Source organism: Daktulosphaira vitifoliae, unplaced genomic scaffold, assembly GCF_025091365.1.
Source record: "Daktulosphaira vitifoliae isolate Bord-2020 unplaced genomic scaffold, ASM2509136v1 Scaffold_18, whole genome shotgun sequence".
In the NCBI taxonomy this organism is placed as follows: domain Eukaryota; kingdom Metazoa; phylum Arthropoda; class Insecta; order Hemiptera; family Phylloxeridae; genus Daktulosphaira; species Daktulosphaira vitifoliae.
The window spans coordinates 1-23364 of record NW_026099589.1 but is presented as its reverse complement, the minus strand read 5'-3'; the positions used below and the strand labels follow the sequence as shown (position 1 = coordinate 23364).

The following is a 23364-nucleotide window of genomic DNA, read 5'->3' as shown; positions in this document are numbered from 1 at the left end:
ATGGTAAAATTTTTATAACAACGGAGTATAAATAAAATTTTATTTTTCATGACTTTTTTTAAAATTAAATAAAGTAAATGTTAATGGTTATTATAACCATTTTAAGCATATATTTCTTATATACTTGCATTATAAACTAAAAAAGATTTTTGTAAAGTTTGTAACAATGAGAACAATAGAAACCCGTTTCCTGACTTACTGAACATCCTGTATAGTGACTCTGCAGACCAAGTTTATTATTTAGTTATTTTTCTATTTATCCCTAAGGCTTTGTTCATTACCTTGTACTGTATTTTACGTAAAATCCACTCTTTATAAACATTGTTTTAATTTAGTTTTTTTTAGTATAATAGTGATCTAACTACCGTCATCAAAGCTGAAAAGTTAATCCTCACTAGACACCTATCCATGTGCTGATAATACATTAAAACACTACTATTCTTGTTATAAATTATTTAGTAATAAGTCATTCGACGATGGAAAAAATAATTGTCTCAAACTTTACAATTAACTATAATAATTAAATATATATTTTATAATAAACTATAACATATATTCGTCAAAATTCTTAAGTATGATGCTATTGTTTGGAGTTATCATTCTTGCCTGTCAAATTGAAAGAGTGCAACGAAGATTCTTCGGTATGCTAGATTTATGTTGAATTTCAACATGCCCTCATGATTATACTCCCGTTGCAAACAAATTCAATTTGACATCGTGGCAGATCACAGATTTGATGCAGGGTTAAAATTTTTAAAGGATTGCTGGATAGTAAAATTGACTCACTCTATCTCTCGTCATTAATTAATTTTAAAGTTCCATGGAGAAATTCACGTTCCTATTATCCATTTTTCACCCCAATTAGTTCTATTATTTATAAAAAGAGCTGTTTAAATAAATTTTAAATTAGGCCAATATGAGCCATCATGTGCTATCTTATTAACCTTATTGTTTTATCATATTTTGTGTAGCTATAAATTTTATTAATTTTGTATATTTGTCTTATTATTTTGACCTAGTATTTTTAATGAATTGTTGTAAATTATATTAAATTTTAAGAAATTGTTTCAACCTGTGATTGTAAAAAAAGGCTATGCCCGTTAATTTAATAAATAAATAAAATCATTTTTATTTCTTAGTAATTTCTTAGTAATAGCTATAATGCACTATAAAAACAGTTTGACGAGAAAGACATGTAATTTGTTTAATGAGTATAGATATTACCTATACTTATCATTAAATATACGTATGTATAGACTAAATTATACTTAATGATAATGTGAATTGTCAGGACCGGTTAGATATCAGCAGTCCAAAGTACACTTTGGTTTCATGACTCTCATATTTGATGACAATTCTAAAATTAAGCAGCTATTCTTATAATTCTTGGCTGCACCGATTATAATAAACCACACCCAAATCACTTAAAAACTAAATACAAAATAATTGTTTGGTGTGAGTGACATAGTTTAAAGTTAAGACAATAAGTAATATAATGAAAAAATATCTTCGAAGTACAATAAATTAAATTATTTTTATGCTAATTTATTCATTTTGAATTATTATGGTTATAGCAACCAACTTCTCAATCTTTAAGTTTTATACAAAGCCTTGAAGTAGTTACAGTAGCTAGAAAAATATTTTGTACTACAAAAGAAAAAAATTACATCTATTATTATTTAAACTGAAGGTAGAAACTAAGAATGAGTGATGTACTATTTGGTGGAATTGAAGGGTAAGTTCCAAAGCACGAACTTAGATTATTGTTATTTTTACAATATTTTCTCAGAGGTGCTTCAGTTTCCACTGTTGTTATCACTAATGGAAAAGGAGATATTTTGGCAGAAATTTTAGGAGAAGGCACTAATCCTTGGGTATGCCAATTAAGTTTTAATAAAATACTAAAATGTTATAATATTAATCTTAATAATCATTTTTCTTGGTTGAAAATATCTATTATATACAGTATATTACTATTTTATTGTTTCCAAATTCTAATAAATAATTTATGTAATATTAATAATTGATAGTATTATTTATATAAATATGAAAAATATTAATAATATATTTAAAAATTACCTTCCATACATTTATGTATAAATTAATGAAAATAATTTTTAATGAGATCATACATTAAAATTAAGTGTTTTTAAACCATATAGTGGTATTCTAAAAACTTAAAATATTCCATCGTTAGAAATAGTTTTCCTTGATCACATTATCTAGTTATAAAATTATTTATGCACTAGTAGGTTTATGAGGGTGATCAGAAGATCTGTATTTCTAGATATCAACGTTTATATATAATACATAATGTAAAGGTAAGATTCTGATATGCATTTATGTATTTTAAAAATATAATATCCAACATCTCTCTGAAAAATGTTGAGAATCCGATATTGTATTTATGTACATAATTCAATAACTCTTAATTTACATTACTGTTGAAATATTAAACTATACATACATATTTTTATGTAAACATGCATACATTAGTAATGTATTTTATGTCCAAAAAAATCAAGCCTTGAACACAGCTCTAAAATTTTAGTGAGAATAAATTAAGAGAATTGAATTAAATTAGACACGAGTGAAAGAAGATAAATTTATTTGCTTAATTATATCTTGAATTAAATTAATAAGTATTAGCTTATGAATTTTCTCTCTAATTTAAACAGAATTTAAATTCTAACTTTTTTAACTAATTATTTAATTAACCTTACATTCTTGTATCAACAAACATAATATATTTAATTTATGATAATTATATTTTTAACTATAAAAATAATTGTATTTTATACTTTAGACATTAGGAATTAAATCTTGTTTGTCGCGTGTGAATGATTTAATCAAAGAAGCAATAAAAAAAGCAAATCTGGATGTCAATACTAAATTAAACGGGTTGGTTAGTATTTGATTATATAATTATACTATTGTATTTATATCCAAATTAAATACCTACAATTTATGTAAAATTATAATTAAAGTTATATTACCCAAAGTACTTATCAAATTATGAAATGAAACATATTTAGAAGTGGTGGGTTATAACTGGTGAAATTGAAATGGAATCTCTTTTCTTAGCAAATATTCATCCATTCAAATATAGATAATAATAAAACTAAGTCAGTAGTATAAATATAATTTTTATTAAATTTACACAGGGTTTGTGTTTAAGTGGCTGTGAAGATGTAATATTTTGTGAACAAATTGAAACTGATTTAAAAAAACTTTATCCTCAATTAGCCGAAATTATAAGTGTTGCTAGTGATACATTAGCTCCAATCGCACTTGCTTGTCAATCAGGTAAATAAGTACTTATCGTACTAATTAAATTGTTTTATAAACTTTTGTCTGTTTTAAGGAGGAGCAGTTATTATATCTGGAACAGGTTCTAATGGATTTTTATTGAATCCTGATTTCACTACAAAAAGATGTGGAGGCAATGGTCATCTACTTGGAGATGAAGGAAGTGGTAAATTAAATCAAACCTATTTTATTATTTTAGTTCTTATTTAAATTAAATGAGATCAAATTTTAAAGCTTTAAAAGCTAGTTAAGTTAAAGCTTTAGTAGTTTTTTATATTCATATTTATATGTAATGTCCTCTCTTAAAATAGAGAGGACTAGAAAATTCATGTAGCTAAATACAATAGAATTAAACCTGGTTATTTATGTACTGAGATGTTGCACTACCCTAACCGAGCTATATAGGCTGGATAATTTTACTATTGAGATACTTAATTATTATTATTATTTTTTTTTTTTGTTAGCATATTGGATTGCACACAAAAGTATAAAAATTTGTTTAGATCATATAGAAGAATATAGTTTTGCACCAAATAATTATTCAATTGATAGAGTATGGGAATCAATTAAAAGTTATTTGCAAATAGAAGCAGTGTAAGTAAAACTATAAAACAGCATTTTAGGGTTCTTAATATAAAAAAAGATAATTCAAACATAAAATACTCTTAAATAAAAGATCTAACTTGTATTTAACCTTACTAATAGTATGATTCACAAATTGAAAATTATATTAGATATTATTTAGATATGTATAAAATATTTCTTTTCTTTTGATCAAAAATTGCATGTATTAATAAATGCCTATAATTTTACTGGGTTCTCAAGGTATGTACGTTTCATAATTATTAATTGTTCATCATTATCTCCTTAGCCTTCATCCTAACTATTTATTTGGGGTCAGCTCTACTTTATGATTTTACAATTTTCTCACACCAATTGTTGAACTGATGCAACCTGATATGGTGAAGGAAACCAGTATGTAGGTGAGGTGTGTGTCACTGTTGAAATTCCCGTATGGTCATCCATTTGGGAACAAACAGCAGAGCTGAACATCAGAAATAAAAAGACAACAGATTGAACCACTGTGTCACACATTACCCACACATTCATTAATTATTGATTAATAAAATAGAAACAAATATAATTTAATGAATTTAGCATTTATATTTCATTATATTACAACACTAGTAATAATCTTATTATTTTATAGAGTTGATCTTATTAGTGTATTTTATGGAGAAAAAAAATCAAAATCAAAAATAGCTGGTTTGTGTAAAATTATTGCAGACTTGGCTATTAAAGGTGATAAATTAAGTATATGGATTTTTAATGAAGCTGGTAAAGAGTTAGCTAAATTATTACAAGCAATTTATCCTAGTGCTCATAAAGTAATATTAAAAAATAATTTGCTATTATATTTTTATATATAAGTTTTAACTAAATTTTCATAGATGTTACATAATGAAAATGGAGGATTACATGTAGTTTGTGTTGGTTCTGTGTGGAAAAGTTGGGATTTGCTCAAAAATGGTTTTATTGAACAACTTCAAAGCAATTCAGATAAAAAAATTGTAAAAGAATTTACTTTAATTTTACTAAATAAAACTGTAGCTTTAGGTGGTATATACCTAATTGCAAAGAAATTAAACTATGATTTTCCATTTGATTATGAACATAATTATAAAACATTATTTCATTATGTGCATGATGAAAAATTAAAATAGTTAACTTTATTTTGCGTAATTTGAGCTTAATTTATTCCATGTTGTAAACTAAAATATTTATATTTTTGTATCGAGTACTATTATTCTTTAATTATTTATTGAACTAATGTATATTTATATTATATTATTAGTACTATATTATATTGTTAGTATTTATATTATAATGATTTATCATTTCATAAAATATATAAGGATATAAAAAAAAGTATCTAGAAGTTTAAAATTTATATTGTTTAATTTTAGGATGAAGTTCTCATCACGGTAACTTAATTTTGTATTAAATTAATTTTTTAAATTTTAAATTAATATTTTATATACTTTTTTTATTTCCCAAATCGAAAGATATTTTTATATTTTTTAGGTTTTTCTTTACATCTTTTAATAGTATTAATACCCTATTTTTTTTTTCTTTGAGTAATGACAATATAAGTTTTTAATTGGCTAATACAATAAATATACAGTTGGTCAATATCAAACATTGAGTCATTTCAGAAGTTTGAATATATTAAAATATAGACTGATCTTAACACGACTGTTATGATTATTTTTATTATATATGGAAAAAATATAAATAAAAATAATATCAATACTACAAGACAAAAATGTATAAAAACCAGTAGTTTATATATAAATAGAATATAAGTAATTACTTAATTTTTTTCTTATAAGCTTTTAAAGAATGATTTATTTTTATTATCTGTAATTCTACACTATATTATTTTGTAACATTCATAAAACTAAATTAGAGGAATGCAAATTATACTAGTCCAATTTTATTATTCGCATTAGACAATGTTGAAGCTATTAATTTTTTGGAAGTTATAAAAATTTGCCATCTTATAACTCATTATAAATATATAATGACTAAAAATACAGACTGAAACATGATACAAAAAGTTATCCACTTCTGCAAAACTCTTTTCCATAAATTTTACACAAGACTTTCAATAAATATAGAAAAATTACAAATCAAATTAAATAATTACCGATATTTAAAAGTCCTGAATATTATACTAATTTTAATTAGAATCTTAATATTTACTCTGAAAAATTATAAAATAATTTTGTGCTAAATCGTTTTTATGGTTTCATATGCACGAGAAAATTCAAATTCTAAAGTTATTAATAAAAGTGGTATATAATATGTATGTACATATGAATAAATCAGGTCAGTTCACATACAATGTAAAAACTCAAAACTTATTTCTAGAGTTAAATATATAATTTAATATTATGTCAACTATTTTGAATAAAGTTTATTTTTTGTGTAACTATTAAAACAAACGTTGAGTATAATAAACAATTTTAAATGTTCTACTTTTTAATCTATTTCTACAATTTGTGCCATAACTTTTAATGTTATCTTTGCACAAAGACCACACTAGATTTAAAATGAATAATTACTCAGAAAATATTAAGCCGAAACAAATATAATTGTTACCTATGAAACGCGCCTTAATTAACTAATAAAACTACTTGATCAAGATATTAGAAATTATTTACTATCTAAATATTTAAACACTTAAATACTTCAAATTTTGTTTCATATCATATACATACGATACAATAAAACTTATAACAAAATATTTTTTAAGACTTATATTTATACAGTAGTTTCTTTTAAGTGAATAAAACGTTCGGCATTTATTACGGTATCCAAATTTGTCTTTTCCCATATATTTATTTTTGTTAAACCTTAATTAAAAATTAAAAACATATTAACATTTTTTAGTTCATAGCAAGTAAAATTATAAGAATAAAAACAAATGTATTCAGTGCATGACTTAAAAAAAGCCAGTTTTATTTTTGATCAATTAGTTAGGTTTAAAAAAACAATTAATACTTCAAATTATACAAATAAATAAAAAATAAAACGGTAAAATAATTCATAACATAAAACAAAATGCTGCTACTGCAAAATAAAATAATTTGTGCAAAATACATATAAAACAGTAATACTTAAAAAATTAAATCATTTTTATGGTACTTTTTGATTTTGGTAATATTTAAAAATTAAAAAACAACAATAAATAAACTTTACTTGGTATATTTTTCTCAATCACTGTTTTTATTTTTTTCAGTCAATCTTTGGTAAATTTAGAAATAAATCATGAAATTTCATACTAATAATTATTTTATTGTATATTGTTAATTACTTCAGTGTTCCATAAAAATAATTACTAAGTCTTATTAAGTCTTACTTTTTTTCACACGCCACACATCATTTTTAAGTTAATGTAAAAACAAAACAGATAAAGACAATTTTTAATTGATAATACAAAATTGTAATTAACATTTCAAACAAATTAAGTATTTTTTGACAATAAAAATGTACATTAACAATTTTAATAATTATCAATTGTCTTATACTGTTGAACTACACTATGCTACTGTTTATTATCACTTAACACTCTGAAATAGTATAAAATTAGCAATAAAAATAGTAGAACAAAAGCTTTCCAGTCATTAGCTCTAAAACGTCTTAATTTCAATTGTGTATTTATTTATAAGGTGAGTTAGTATATTATGTTATAATAGGAACACAAAGAGAAATAATTTAAGTAGTAATTAATTGCTTAATCTCTGGCGCTAGTCTCAGTCTAAATGGTAAAAAGGGTTAAAAAGCATTCAGAAATATTATTTAAAAATATTTGGAGTACTACAGATTTTAAAAAAAATTATTTGCTTTTTGGTACGTTTTGATAGAAAATAGTCGAAAATTTAAAAATTATAGTTAATGGACAAATAAAAGTAAAGTTCATGTTAATTTGTTTCTTTCATTTAAATTTTTCTATAACATCATTCCATCAAATGAACATTATTAATATTTTTAAATGAAGAATTGTATACATCAAATTATTTTACAAGAATTTTTTGACTTTACTTTATGTACTTTTTGAGTTCTAACAGGAAAAGTATTTAATGGTTGACTTTTTTCACATATTTTTCTTAATCTAAAAGAGGACCATTTAAATTTTTTGGATACATTAGAACTCGTCGTGGCTTTGGAACAATCATCAGTTGTTTCTATACTATTTTCCTCTATTTGAGATTTTTCAATTGAATATTGATTTGACATAGGATCTGCATAATTTTCTTTATAAGAACTAATGTTAGAAATACTGTTATTATCTTTTTCACTTTTTTCGCTGTTTATTTCATCTTCAGCTATTTCTTCAAACCAGTCTTCATCTGATGAACTATGATGACTTTGATACCTTTGCAGAGGCATATTGAGACTGGCATTAGATTTTAGCCGAACACGACGTTGACCATTTTGTCTCCATGCTTTGTGTACCAATATGGGTAATTTCCATTTATTGGTTTTGCATACACAATTAGACCACGATGAAGAAACAGTTTTATTTTCTTGATATATATCACCAATTTTCTTACGTAGAAAATTTCCACATGAAAACGATGGTGATGTATTCGGAGATGATGTTTCATCATCTTTGTCAACATCTGTTATAACTATTCTATGACTATTTATATTTTGAGGTGTACTAGTGGTGGAGGAAGAGGTAACTAGGGTCATTGGTGATAAGGTTGTAAGAGGCGGTGTCGAAGCAAAACTTTTTGAGGTTTCACTTAAAGCTATCATGCTACTTTTACAATCCAAACTTTTTAAAGGGTCACATTTATCTATATCTACTCCCAATAAAGCATGCAGCGAACAATTTGAAGTTTTAGGAGTCACACAGTAAAGCTTACATTCACACTGCAACACTGTACCTGCATTATTCATTATGTCCAATTTCAAGTATACAGGCTGCAAAATATTTATAAAACATTTAAGAAATAACACTAAATTGGTGGTTTCTGTATAATTTCTCCTGATAATCATATAAGTATTAAAATTAAGTTATTTTAAAAATTTTTTAAATAAAGCCTATTTTAAAAAGAAAATCAAGTAGTAACTAAAAGTAATACAAAAGCATACAGAGTAATTCCACTTATCATTAATCACTTAATTAATCAAAAAATAAAATTAATATTAATAATTTTTTTATTCATTTCTTTTAGTTCAATGTTTCTCTCAATTTTACAATCACAATGTTTTTTTTATGTTCATCTCTCAAATCTTAAAAACATGTCAACTTTAATTTCTCAAATGCAAAACCCTTAATTAACTAGCTCATTTAATAGATAATAATCAAATTAAGAAAATGACTGATCGTTAATAACAAATGGAACAGTATTTCGGAATTCATTAACAATTTAAAGTAATGACTGGAGGTGAGAAGTGGGTGTTCAATTTTTTTAACTAAACATTTCTTGCCCATATTTTTTTCTCTAACTGAGATGAAAATATGACAATAACTCCCAGAATACTGATCCCAAAGTTGTTATTAACCAATTATTACAATTATTATATTACGAAAAAACATTATTAATATTAATTTTATTTTTCGATTGATTAAGTTGTTCATATACAGAGTGAATCACTCTGTATATAACGACCACAAGATAAAAATTAATTGTATTTGTAATATATTATTTCACTTTTAAATAAATTGTAAAGAATGAAAAATCTACTTAGGGAAACTTCATAAATTCAAGAGTTGTGATAATCAAAAATAAGTAATACCTTATGATCTCCCATGCAAGTATATTTTCCAATTAGATCATACTCAAATTCACAACTTTCTTCATCAAATACCTGAATTCAATAAAACTTTTATGTTACATTTAAGTTCATATGAAATTGTGTAGCTTTGTTATTATAACCATATATTTATATGGTTATTTTAACATATTACTTTTTTATCTAATAATGATTTTGCTTCTGTGCTTAAAACGACTCTATCACACCAAGCTGGGCATCGCGTTTTCATATAATTTTTACCTTCTTGTTCATTTTCTTCAAACGGATAACTTGGTTGAAATTTAATGGGAAATTCAAATATTTGGTCTTTAAATGGCTTAAGCTCATGATCAAAATCTTTCAACTAAATACCAAATTAATACTAAATTAAAAATTTTCTATAGAAATAATAATGATTTAATTTAGTGAAAAAATTGGATTACCCACGATCCAGTTTTTGAAACAAATGTATTTTGATGATCCAAGTGACAAAATTCTTTTTTACCTAATTTTAATACAACCTGAAAATAAATAAATATAAAATCTAAGTTAAAAATAGTTAAAGTAGTTTAAAACATATAGATATATTTATTCATTTTACTTACATTACAATTATTTACCTATTTTAAACAACTTCTAATTAATAACTGATTGAAATTTTAGTGATAAATTTTTATATATCTTTAGAATCAATAAAATACTTACTTCATTAGAACTATCAGCATATTGAAGTGTTAAATTATCTGAAGCTAGATTGTCTTTCACTAAATCTAAACCTTTTACTAATTTCTAAAAAAAAAAAACAATATATAAATAAATATAGTAATGTTAATAGAAAGTTCTTGTATATACATTAATCATACCATTATTACAGCTTTTGTGTCAGTTCGAAAGTTGAAGTCTCCAAATAAAAAAAATGGCACATATCCAAATTCATATTCACGGAACCTATTTTCATAAAGATAAATTAAAAATTGAAATAATTTTTGGTGGAAAATTTATGTTTATTTGATAATTTCATTTTTTTAATCATTACATAACTTGGAAGTAAAGATGAAAAAAGACAATATCATAGTAAAATGAAATTATTTTTATCATGAAAATGTGTCAACTGAGTACCTCCATAACTATGGACCTATACATCACTCCTTTAGGTGGACTAATTACTTACCGTTCTAAAGTGTATTCAAGAGCTTTTTGTCGCATAATAGAGTATACAGATGGATGCTAAAAAAATAAAATAAAACATTTAAAACTTAAGCAAAAAAATTATCTCTTTATAGAATGTATTTATTCACAAGATGAAAAGATAAACTTGTATTATTACAAAAAGACTTAATTACTCATTAATAATGCAATAAATACAGAATGAATCAGACCTAATTGACAACTCTTTGGTATAGCTAGTACTGGTGTGTATTTATAATGCATACTTCTTACCTACTGTATATTAATACTCTTATAACTCAATTAGTACTTCTTTTTTATGTTGTTATCAACAAATTAAAATTTTGTGATAAAAATTGCTATTTTGAAATTTTTTATATTGAAAAAATAAATTTTTCTTATTTAAGACAAATAACAAAAATATATTTTTATTTTAGTTTTTTAATAATGCAAAAATTGTTTTTAAAAAAACTACAGCAAAATTATTTTGGATCAAAAGTTCATAAGAATTGTTAGTTAAATCTACTTCATCTTTTGTTATAAATAGTTTAAATTAAATAGTCCAACTAATCCAATTTCCAACAAATCAATAAAAAATTNGGTATAAATAGTTTAAAGTAAATAGTCCAACTAATCCAATTTCCAACAAATCAATAAAAAATTAATTTTTTTAATTTTTATTAATTATGAATAAATAGTTATGATTTATTAACTAATTTTCTAAAAAATTTTTAAAATATAACAATAAATGCATACATTTTATTCCTATGATAAATTAAATAATTAAAAAAAACTTCTTGCTACAAGATCTAATTTTCAGTAAAATAAAATACTTTTAAACAGTAAATATTATTCATAAGTGATTAATTTTTATTATATAGGTAGAAAACTTTGAAAAATAGCATTAAAAAAATGTTATTATACAAAAAGATAAATATAAAATATTGTCAGTGTCTGAATTTAATCATAAACTATGATACCTATTAGTGTAAATTCACAAACAAGTCTATACTAACACGAAAATGATTTTGCACCTTTATTATCATATTTTTGACACCTCGAACTTTATACTAAATANTTCACAAGATAAGTCTATACTAACACGAAAATGATTTTGCACCTTTATTATCATATTTTTGACACCTCGAACTTTATACGAAATATAACAAATTTAAAGAAATAGTAGTTTTATGATTATTGGTTCCAAAACTTACAGATTCCATTGCAGTGAAATTCGATGCATCGTGAAACAAATGAATATTTACAAGATCAAAGGTAGATCCATTAAGTTTCCATCTAGTTCTCAAAAACCCCTTACGAGACCATTTGCACTATCATATAAAAACTTATTAATACTTATAAAACTTATTTTTTATAGTTAAATAAAAAAAAATTAAATATAAATGTAAAATACTACGTTATTTCACCTCTGGAAAAAACTCTTGAGGGAATTTTGATTTTTCCTTGGTGGACACATCTTCAATACTTCCAGAGTAAACATTAGTCTCAGTTATGGGTATAAACTGTAAGTCTAAAGTCAATTAAAAAAAAAAAAAACGGTATTTCATTTAAAATAAATAACTAAAAAACATTAATTAGTAAAAATTTAGTTCCAAATTTCATTATATAAATTTTGACACAAAAACCCATACATTTGTAAACTAAATTTAAAGAAACAATTACCTTTGAAATCCCATAACAATACATCATTTATTGATTTATGTATAAAATACATATTACCAAGAGCCTGAAAAAATTTTTGTCTGATTAACAATACACATTAAAAATATCATGTATTATATAATTTTCTAATTGACATATACATTAATTTATGATTAATTCTTACGGCTTTTTTAAGAAAAAATCAAAAACCCCGACCAAATCAGTAAGAAAAATTGGTTAATATTTTCTAACATTTTTGGACTAACTAACCTATATAAAAAATGTATATTTTTTTTTATTTCGCAAAAAAATTAATGTTTATCGATTTTTTTCATTTAAAAGTAGAAGACAAATACAAGACATATTCTTATTTGTGTTATGATTAAATTACTTAATAAAACAGACAATTGAATATGTAAATATTAAATCCAGGTGTATTTTCAAAAACCCCGACGTTTTAATTCTGTGACCCGTTAAAAAATATTATTCTTTTTTCGGTTCATTCAAAGAAAATTTAAAAACTCAGTTCTGTCCAAGACTGATACGAATAATAATAAGCCCTCCAAATATTTATTAAACATTCTAGTTCATTGTTTCATATTATATTCGGCTTATTTATTGGTTAATCCCAGTCATTATTTAAATGTTGAAAAAACCCTTACACAATAATATTGATGTTATATTTGTACAATATGCTTGCTGTAATTATTTAAAAAAACATAATCATTACTGAAGTGGAAATTTCCAATAAAAATATATAATCCTTCATTATTTATTTTTTAAATAATTTTGCTCTTTTCCAATTTTTAATAAATCCTAACCTAGATAGTAATTTTAAAAAATAATGTAAAAAAATTCTTTTAACATTATGTGTTATAGTTGCATTATAAAAACAATATTTCAAAAAAAAAATGTGTATCAGGGAAGATTTATTTTATCTTTCAATTCAACTTATAACAAATCAAATATTTACACCATAAACTAACAACTTTACAAAGAGGTTATAGACGGGTTTGAGTTAAATTTTATATAAGTAAAACTATTCAACCATATAAAAATTATAAACATTTTTTCGTAAAAATAATTTATCTAGTATTACAGACATTCGAGAGACATTAGTATTTGAAAAAAGTATAAATGAGTAAAGAAATTAATGCATAATATAATTTTTTTACTAATGAAAAATATGATAAATACAATGATTTATTTATATTTGAGGCTATGAAGTTAAAAGTAAAAACATCGAACTGAATGAAAGTTCGGAAGCCGAAAATAAAAATATACCGTAACAATTATATTTGGCTAGTTACTGTAAAGTTTTCTGCCGAAGTAAATTCTTCATCCAAAAAGACTTGCGCTCGATTGAAGATCCTCAGTTCTTTGCTATTCATTAGAAGACTAAAAAATTAAATATGAAAAATTGATAAATATTCTATTTAAAGAATTTTAACAATTTAGCACGATATTTTAGGTTTATAATTAATTAATTAAAACACGAATAAAAAGTACATCTGATATTTTTATTAAAAATAAAGAAGTATAAACCTATCTTTTATTTTTTTTTTGTTATTTTATCATCCTAACTTGTTCAAATAATATTTTAAAAGTGATAATACCTAACGAAAAATTTAACATGTTTCATGCTTTCTTCATAATTTTTTCCTCCAACTTCTTGACAATGAAGTGCAATAAAATAGGGATCCAATCTTGTAACGGTCTAAGAAAGCAAATCTATAATTAATCTATATAATAATAATAACAAAACACTACAAAAAAAATCAAAAGTTTTAAAAACAATTTTTAAGTGAATAATACTACAAAAAATATCTAAAAAGTGAAATAGTAGGTGTTTCATCTTGATATGTTATGTTAAATAACTTAAGTTAAATGAAATATTTTTTAATTATTTTTTACCGTCAATTAAAAAGCTGTGAAGGTATTTTTGATTTAATTGTTATACTTTNTAACCGTCAATTAAAAGCTGTGAAGGTATTTTTGATTTAATTGTTATACTTTTAAATTAAATGAATAATATTTACTTTTTTAAGTTAAATTAGAAAAAAATAAAGTACTCACATTCAAAAATTCTTCGGTCCACGTTTTCAACATGACACTTGGCTGAAATAGAAATGTATATATTTTAAATAAGAATATTTTATCATTAGAATAAATCAATGTTTAGATTAAACTTGTATGGAAACATTTTTTTAGTTAAACAACAAAAACAAGGTCATGAAATCATATATGTTGTAACATTCCCCTTAAAATAATTCTGTGTATGTTATTACTCTTAACTCGATGAGATAACATTAAAACAACACATAATGGTTTCCGGAAAATTAACTGTAATTTCAAGAAAGTTATAAAAATTTGTATCTTTAGATCTATACATATTAAGTAGTTGTTCATTGTTCATGTTATCCAAATTACGTTAAAATATAATATATTTTTACATTTTAGACATATTATCTCTATCGATTAAAAAAAGTGTTATAATAATCAGTAATCAGTGGCATATTTAGAAATTTATTATTGGAAGTAGAGACCAGATAATTGTTAAAAGGTAGAATAGTAGGTAAGTTTAACCCTCTATTACTAAAGCAATGGATAACTTTATATCATAATTTTATGTCGATGGAATTGAAACATAGGCGTAAAGTAAGGAGGCTATGGGGGCTTAGTTCCTCAGTTTACAATTTAACCTCCCAGAAAATTAATAAAATAATATTCATTGTTATATAAAAAAATATTGTAGGGTAAAAAATGTAATTTAGCCCCACCTTAAAAATTTGACTACCATACGGCTATGAATGTGAGAGTCAAGAACTCAAGAATCACTGTAAATACGATATTGTCTGAAATTTTAAATTCTTTAGACAAATTAATTTTAAAACCAATCCTACTAAAAAGATTTATGTTTTAGGTCATACTAGAGTTTAAATTTAAAACCTTATTTAAATTTCTCCAGTATAAAAGTACACTAATCCATGGCTTTAGATATAAATTATTTATGGTAGGATGGGCTAAGGAAATCACCTCCCTATAGTTTTTATTATTATTATTAAATTGTTATTATACGAGGTGTGTTCAGAAAATAACAGAAATTTTTGTATTTTGAAAAAAATATTTATTTATTTGTCTACATTAATGTTGTCGCCTTCATTAGATATTATTCACTTGTGCCAACGCTTCTTCCAATCTTCGAAACATTTTTCTAACTCGATCTTTGGGATAACCTTCAGCTTATTCAGCGATACGCTTTTAATGTCATCTATGCTTGTAAAACGATGACTCTTTGACAAATATGGAGGATGGAGCATCGTTACAGTAATGTTTTTGGCCAAAAATTCACGAACAAGTAATGAAGTGTGAACAGGTGCAATATCGTGGTGTAAAAGCCATGAATGTTTTGCCATAAATCTGGGAATTTTTTTCGGATTGCTTCACGCAAACGGCGTCGAATTTGTAAGTAGTACTCCTTATTGACCTCGTGGCAAGAATTCATGATGCACAATGCCATTAAAATCAAAGAACACAATGAGCTAACCTTTATGTTCGATCGCACTTGTCAAGCCATTTTCGGTTTTAGCGATCCAGAATGTTTCTACTGAGATAATTGAGCCTTAGTATCATAAACCGATGTTTCGTCACCTGTTATAACATGTTTCAGTAATTCTGCATCATTGTTAACTTCATTAAGTAACTCCTGAACAATTACTATTCGTTGCTATTTTTATTCAAAATTCAACAATTTTAAAACAAATTTTGCTGTTATACGTTTCATACGGAAAACATTTGAAAAAATTTCATGGCATGAGCCAATGGATATTCCAATATAATCAGCGATTTCTTTGATTGTAATTCGGCAATCGTTTATAATCACTTCTTTTAATTTTTCCACATTTTCATCGGTTGTTGATGTGCTGGGCCATCCATCATCTTCAACGTCTTGACGGCTATGATAGAAACGCTTATACCACTTGTAAACCCCTGTTTTACTCATGGCAGACTCACCACAGGCCTTTGTTAACATTTCACACACTTTATTTCATTTTTTACGCAAAATTTGATATAAATTCTTTCCTCCATGTTTTTTAACAAATAAAAACCCCGAGCTCATAAAAATACGTCTAACCTTGCGGCTGCTGCTGACAAAGTAAAAAACCCAGCACAGGGGGGTCGCGGCACAGTGGTGACGTGGCATAGTTGGATCAAGTATAATGATATCTGACAGTGATTAAAATCACTATCAAAAAAAAACGCTTCGATGCAAATCTTTAGATAGTGTTTAATTTTAAAAAATTGGTGGATTATTCCAAAAGCTTCATAAACTGCTAGTTCCTTATTAATATCCTGATTAAGATAAAGTATGTCGAATGAAAAAGGTATTATTAAAAAATAGAATTTCCCATAAAAAAATTATATTGATCAATACACTTTTCAATAAGTTATAGCATTATAAAGTTAAAAATGTAAAAAATAAAATTGAGAATTTTCACACAATAATAGCATTTGGTAGCCATTTTCTTCGTGAAGACAAAATAAAGTCCGAAATTTGTTTTTTACATAATAAAGTACATTACATTAGCTTTAATTTAATATATATAAAAAAGTGTCAGACTTTCCGGAACACTTTCAAAATTTAAGTTGAAAAAGTCAATTTTTTGTGAAAAAGTTGTCATTTTGAATCCCCCCCTGTAGGCAGGTAAAAAGTCAGATTTATAAAAAAAATATACCAAATGATAGGTAAAGACATCATGCATCTACAAAAAAAAGAATTATATTGATCCATACATCTTTCGAGAAGTTATACCATTATAAAGTTAAAAATACAAAAAAGAATTTTTTTACAAATATTGTATTTTTTTTATTAAGTTTAATGTCTGTTTTCACCATGAAGATAAAATAAAGTCTGAAATTTTTTTTTACCATTATAAAGTATATTACATTAGCTTTAATTTAAGATATATATAAAAGTGTCAGACCTTCCGGAACACTTTCAAAAGTTAAGTTGAAAAAGTTCTACTTTCTATATGAATTTTTATGTTTTGAATCCCCCCTATATTAAGGGAAATGGTCCGATTTAAAAAATAGTATGTCGAATGAAAGATCTATATAAATACTACGTCTCATAAAATAATTGTAATGATTCATTCATTTTTCAAAAAGTTATAGCATAATAAAGTTAAAAATGAAAAATACAAAATCGAAAATTTTCACACAAAAATAGCATTCGGTAGCCATTTTCACCATGAAGATAAGATAAAGTCCGAAATTTTTTTTTTTCATGATAAAGCATATTACATTAGCTTTAATTTAAGATATATATAAAAGTGTCAGACCTTCCGGAACATTTTCAAAATTTAAGTTAAAAAAATTAATTTTTTGTGAAAAAGTTGTCATTTTAAATCCCCCCTTGTGGGCAGGTTAAGGGTTAAATTTATGAAAAAAATATACCAAATGAAAGGTAATGATATTATGCATCTATATAAAAAAGAATTATATTGATATGTTTATTTTTGAAAAAGTTATGGCACTTTTAAATAAAAAAAATTGAAAAACTATCGAAAATTAGCGATTTTTAAATTTGTAATTTTTTTGGAGGTTTCCCTCATTTACGGGGAACGAGGGAATTTTTTTCAATTTTGAAGGGTAATGTCTTCGACTAGATACGATTTGTGATCTTTTGACGTATCATTGAAAGAAATCGGTTCGGTGAGAGCTGAGAAAAAGTGGTAACAGACACAAAAAAAAACACATCTTAGTAAAACCAATACCTTCTCAGCTTCGCATCGAAGCTAAAACATATTTTCTGCGTAAAATTTCAAAAAATTGTTTTATACTAGTCTATAATACATCATACATAGCAGTTAATATAATTAAATTTGAATTTATTATTTGTGGTTAATATTATTTAAAATATATTTTGTATTTAAAATGAAGTTAATTCAATAACAATATAGTTTTTATTATCTTTGGAACATATTATAATGATTCCATAAATTATAGTTATTTATAAATGATCATCTAAATAAGTGTTTGGATTAATAATGCAATAAAGATGTAATTTTATAATTTAAAAAATAAATTAAATTAAATTGATTTGATTTTCGAGTGCAGAAAAAGTAGAAATTAATTTTTATATTACAAAATTTGGACCTACTTTTTTTTTTAACAGACTCAGATATTTTTTTGAGAAAAAAATAATATTAGATAATAGTAATATAATAATATATCTCACTTTGAAGTTAATTCATTGAAAAATATACAGTTTATGCCTTGAAAAATGAATGCACAAATGTACGGTTTGTTTTTTACGAAAACATGTTTTGATCGTTAAAATTTTTTTAAACTATTATAATAATTAAAACTTGAAAAAAAAACAATAATAATAATAAAATAAATTAAAAAAGTTGATTTATTTTCCGTTATCATTAGATTATAGCCTTGGAATGAGAAACCTTACTAGTTATTGTACAACAATAAGAAGTTCCCTGAAACAGTTATATAATAATACATTTTAAAAAGTTTACCAAGAAAATAAAAATCAATATGAGTCAACCTGTAGCCAAACCAAGGGAGGAGTTTAGTTGATGAATAACCATATAATTATATTAAACGTATTTTAGTTTATAAAAGTAAAAAAAAAACATTTTATAATAAAAAACATCAAAAAAATAATCCGTAGAATAATTTTAATTAATGGATCATTATATCAAAATAAAATATTAATATGTTTTTTTAATGGAAGTGGACAACAAGGCTTAAAACTATACTTATGTATATTAAAAAAAAAAAATTTGTATTCTAACAAAATATTCATCAAGGTGCGAATTTAATTTAAATTTTCAGCTCTTTTACAGCGAGTTTTATATAATTTACTGCTATCATAGTTGGGCAAGTATAATTTGCTCATCTTATGCTGTAAAGAGAATAAGTAAAAAATGTTCAACTTTATAAGTTTTTATAATTGTGTAGCCAATGCTTAAAAATTATCTAATATTATTACATTTTCATAATTTATGATTTAGTGTTAATCATACAAACAGAACTACTGGTAGAAATAGAAGTTTATAATATAATCATTGACTCTCGTGTTTCACAATACACTATAAATTCTAGAGACAAAAAAATTGTTTAATCTAATTTTCCGTGAATTTTTAAACTAATAAAAACATATAATGAATTCACCAGCAATTAGCTTTTATTATCATAAAACCACTTAATAAAAAAAGGCGATCATTTTATCGTTCCTTCTAGGAATTTAACCTGAAATGGAAATATGTAATTTTAAAATTAAACTTTTACATAATTATTTTCATTCGCGTAAAGTTATTTATTACTGTTAAATATAGTATTATGTATAGTATTACTGTTGACTGGAAGAATTATTAAAATATATAAAAACTGGTTATTTTTTAACTAATCAAAACTAACTCTTCCAAAAATTTTGCTCTAATAAAAACTTATTAAAATAATAACTGTACATTTTATACAAAAAAATTTTAATATGGTAAAACTTTTAACTTACTAATCAAAAATATAGATTGGTAATAAAATTTTAAAAAGAAACAATAAAAATTTCAACATTATTTTTAATCTAGAATTTTAAAAGATAAAAATACTTTAAAATACAGAGAGGAGTAAAAAGTTGATAGCCTTGTGCTCATGAAATATTATTGTAAAGGACAATTTTATGTTGAATAATAATTTTTATAATAACAAAATTGTATAGCCTCTAGTTTGGAAACTTTTCAATATGTTAATGTAGTTAAACTAATACTTTGTTTTATTCTAACAGAATAATATTTTTTAATAAATAATTTTATTGATTATTTACATTTACAAATCAAATATACAATTAATAAAACAATACAGATAAAAATCTCAAAATGTACCTGGTACCACTGTAATATCATTTAATGAATTTTTTTTTTTATTTTTAACTAAATTTTTCCTATGAATATTCAATATTATTTTTATTTTGTTTTCTTTTACAACCTTGCATTCTCTTTCAGTGTAAGGTGACACATTCAGTCACTGCATTAGTGCTGATGTTTAGCTAAACAATTTGCAATTAGTTCTAAGGTGGGTAACCATACGGGAACATTTACAATAACACAACCTTGCCCCTATACTGTTTTCTTCAGCCCTAATGGGATTATATTAGATTACAGAGGTGGTCCAAAAAATTGCATCAAATTGATGAGGTAGAACCACCCTAAAATAGTAGAAACCTTGTTTTTCCTTCCAACTATTTGAAGGAGTCAGTTCTTACTGATCCTTACCTTCTATAGTATTTTGAGTTTCCTTAACTACTACACATAATATGTGTGGAAATAGAGATAATGATTGATATATTAAACCAGTCTTTCAATTTTATTTTTACTGTGTTCAAACAGGTTTTTTAAACTCATTTTATTCTATTCCTTTAGTTTAAATTAAATACATTTTATACCTAGCTTGAGTTTTTAGTCAAAAATATTATAACTAAATTTGAACTTTGAAATGTACAGAATTTTACAGAATTCACAAGTAATTTTATTTTAAGCCATAATGGACTTTTATTAAAATAGTACACATAGTACTAAAATTCAATACATTTTTAAATAAATTATAAAACACAAAAAATTAACACTTGTATTTAGATTTTAAAAAGTAAAGTGTTCAGAAGAAACACCTTAAGATAAAAAAAAGTATTAAATTAAATTAAAAAAATTAACTTCTCAAAACCAAAATTATTTGGAAAGAACCTAATACATTGCCTAATTAATAACATAAATAAAATTCATTGGATTTTTACCATTTAAAAAGTTTTATTTTTTTTTTTATATAAATAAAAGTATTAGAAGTATTTTTTAATATTTTCTATTCATTTATGATCGCTACTTCATACTAATTTTTTTAAATATTCCACAATATTATTTATTTTATTAATGGGTTAGTATTATTAAGTACTCACACAAATAGGTAATGTGGTTGACTGAAGACAACCCTACTCATAGACCTATTTCACTTTATTATTAACAATTACTTTTCAAAATTATTGTGGCAAAATAATAAGTTAAATGTTTGTTTAAAAAATTTACAAAAATAAAATTGTATGATTCTATTTTATATAAAAATAATATATACTTAATAAAATACTTACATTTTCAAATATTGAACCAATATTAGCTGTTACTAAAAGAACTCTGGTGGTAGATGTAGAAATAGCCATTTCAAAAAGCTGAGTTTTAATTTTTAAGTCTTAAGGCAATTTTGATTATTGTAAATAGATTAAAGTAGCAAGATGTTAGAATTGCTGGTCAATGTAAAGTTTATCCATAATTTTTTTAAACAGAACCCAATATTAATGTGGAGATAAATGTATTGAAACAATATTTCATTAAACAAATAAAGGTTTGTTTATATAACATAATTAAACAGAATAACACCGTAAAATTAACTGTAAAACTTAACGAAAATATTAAAAACAGTATGTGAATTGAATATGTATCAATATATTATAACTACCATATGATACTATACACTTCAATATGTTGGAAAATTCACTAAATGAGAATGATTCACTTCAACTAGTTTTGGACTAAAACATGATCTTTAATTACAATAATTATACTTGTTCACTATACATAATTCACTTGGGCTTTACGTTGTGCTGCTGTACGTAAGTATATAAACACTAACGACGATACTATATTATTATTGATAAGACTTAAAAGAAGACACGCCCACACATGCTGACGTCAATGTGTCTACTCTTCCTGGCAATGAATACTTTAAAACGGTTTGGTAATAATCATTAACGATATGTGTATCAAAATATAGGAATATTGTGTTATTATTAATATTATGAAATATTATAATTCATAATTTCACTGCACATGTAGAGTTATTCAATAAAAGTCTAATTAATGATTATAATCCTCAACGTTTAACTGATAGAATTGCTAGGGCTTTAAAATTGGAATAAAGCCATTTAAATAAATATTTGAGTAAAGTACTTGTATCCTTATTATAGCCTATAGAAATAGACTAACTACTATACTATGACGGTTATAGTAGTCGAGTGTCGACCTGCTGATCAAACAGAGTCCAGCAATGACAACAGCATTGTCAGTGAGCTTTTTTTAGATATTTTTATTATTTTGTTTCTTATGTTCGTGTGATCGAAATAAATACTTTCAAAACTAAAAAATTATTCGTTAATGGACACTAATGTATTTTTTTCTTTTGTTTATTGTAAATACCAAATATTATATCAGAAAATAATGATATATTACCTATCGTATATATTATTTAAAATTTTATCTTTAGCGACATCCTTATTTGAATAAGGAAGTTTTTTAATAATCCCTACTTATTTCCACAGAAAAAGTTAATTTAGCGCTTAAAAAGATTTTTAAGTAGTAATTTTGGTTATAACTTATATTGTTATATGGTTATAACAATGCGTGTCTACTAGTGTGCCTGTAGTACTATAAATTTACCTGCAAAATGTACAAAATCCAAATATTTAGTTTGTATATTATATACAAACTAAATCTCTATATTATATAGATTATATAAAATAAAAAAATATTTGGGTTGCAGAGTGATAAATGTAATACCCATCCTTAAAAATAATTTACATAACAATAAATATTATTTTTTGCGAGTGACAAGAGAGGGAAAGAGAATATTATTAATAACTAATCAAAATAAATTTTTAAAACTAATATGTAATTTTTTAAGAGCTTCTAGACATTTATTGATGTAAAAATTGAAAACTGTCGTTCCCGTCCTAAAAACTCAGCTTTGCCACTAATTATCACAGAATTAATAATCATCAATGAACTAAAATCTTAATATTCTAAACTATAAGAAAATGTATTTTGTTATTCACAAATCTTTTTTGATTAAACATATATT

General features: G+C 24.1%; 2 protein-coding genes across 8 annotated transcripts; one reads left to right on the top strand and one right to left on the bottom strand.

Moving 5' to 3' along the window:
• The first annotated feature begins 1228 nt into the window (after positions 1-1228).
• LOC126908842 (N-acetyl-D-glucosamine kinase-like) lies at positions 1229-5224 on the top strand. 3 transcript variants are annotated; one of them, XM_050691153.1, is made up of 9 exons: positions 1229-1246; positions 1575-1735; positions 1790-1874; positions 2807-2905; positions 3165-3306; positions 3365-3475; positions 3774-3903; positions 4520-4697; positions 4761-5224. In XM_050691153.1, the coding sequence occupies exons 2-9, from the start codon at positions 1704-1706 to the stop codon at positions 5031-5033; spliced, it is 1050 nt and encodes a 349-aa protein (XP_050547110.1). In that variant the 5' UTR covers positions 1229-1246; positions 1575-1703; the 3' UTR covers positions 5034-5224. The 3 variants fall into 3 exon arrangements, with proteins under 3 accessions (XP_050547110.1, XP_050547108.1, XP_050547107.1); XM_050691151.1 differs by lacking the exon at positions 1229-1246 and adding an exon at positions 1287-1455; XM_050691150.1 differs by lacking the exon at positions 1229-1246 and adding an exon at positions 1287-1514.
• A 1050-nt stretch (positions 5225-6274) lies between these two features.
• LOC126908841 (inositol polyphosphate-5-phosphatase A-like) lies at positions 6275-22166 on the bottom strand. 5 transcript variants are annotated; one of them, XM_050691148.1, is made up of 15 exons: positions 21602-22153; positions 14527-14568; positions 14067-14167; positions 13761-13848; positions 12472-12535; positions 12216-12319; positions 12003-12119; positions 10793-10848; positions 10485-10569; positions 10327-10410; positions 10065-10142; positions 9797-9985; positions 9625-9696; positions 8748-8805; positions 6275-6728 (listed from the first exon to the last, which is right to left on the bottom strand). In XM_050691148.1, the coding sequence occupies exons 1-15, from the start codon at positions 21668-21670 to the stop codon at positions 6637-6639; spliced, it is 1299 nt and encodes a 432-aa protein (XP_050547105.1). In that variant the 5' UTR covers positions 21671-22153; the 3' UTR covers positions 6275-6636. The 5 variants fall into 5 exon arrangements, with proteins under 5 accessions (XP_050547105.1, XP_050547106.1, XP_050547104.1 ...); XM_050691149.1 differs by having other exon boundaries at positions 8769-8805; positions 21602-22152; XM_050691146.1 differs by lacking the exons at positions 6275-6728; positions 21602-22153 and adding an exon at positions 18692-18789 and having other exon boundaries at positions 6850-8805.
• Between the last annotated feature and the right edge of the window lie 1198 nt (positions 22167-23364).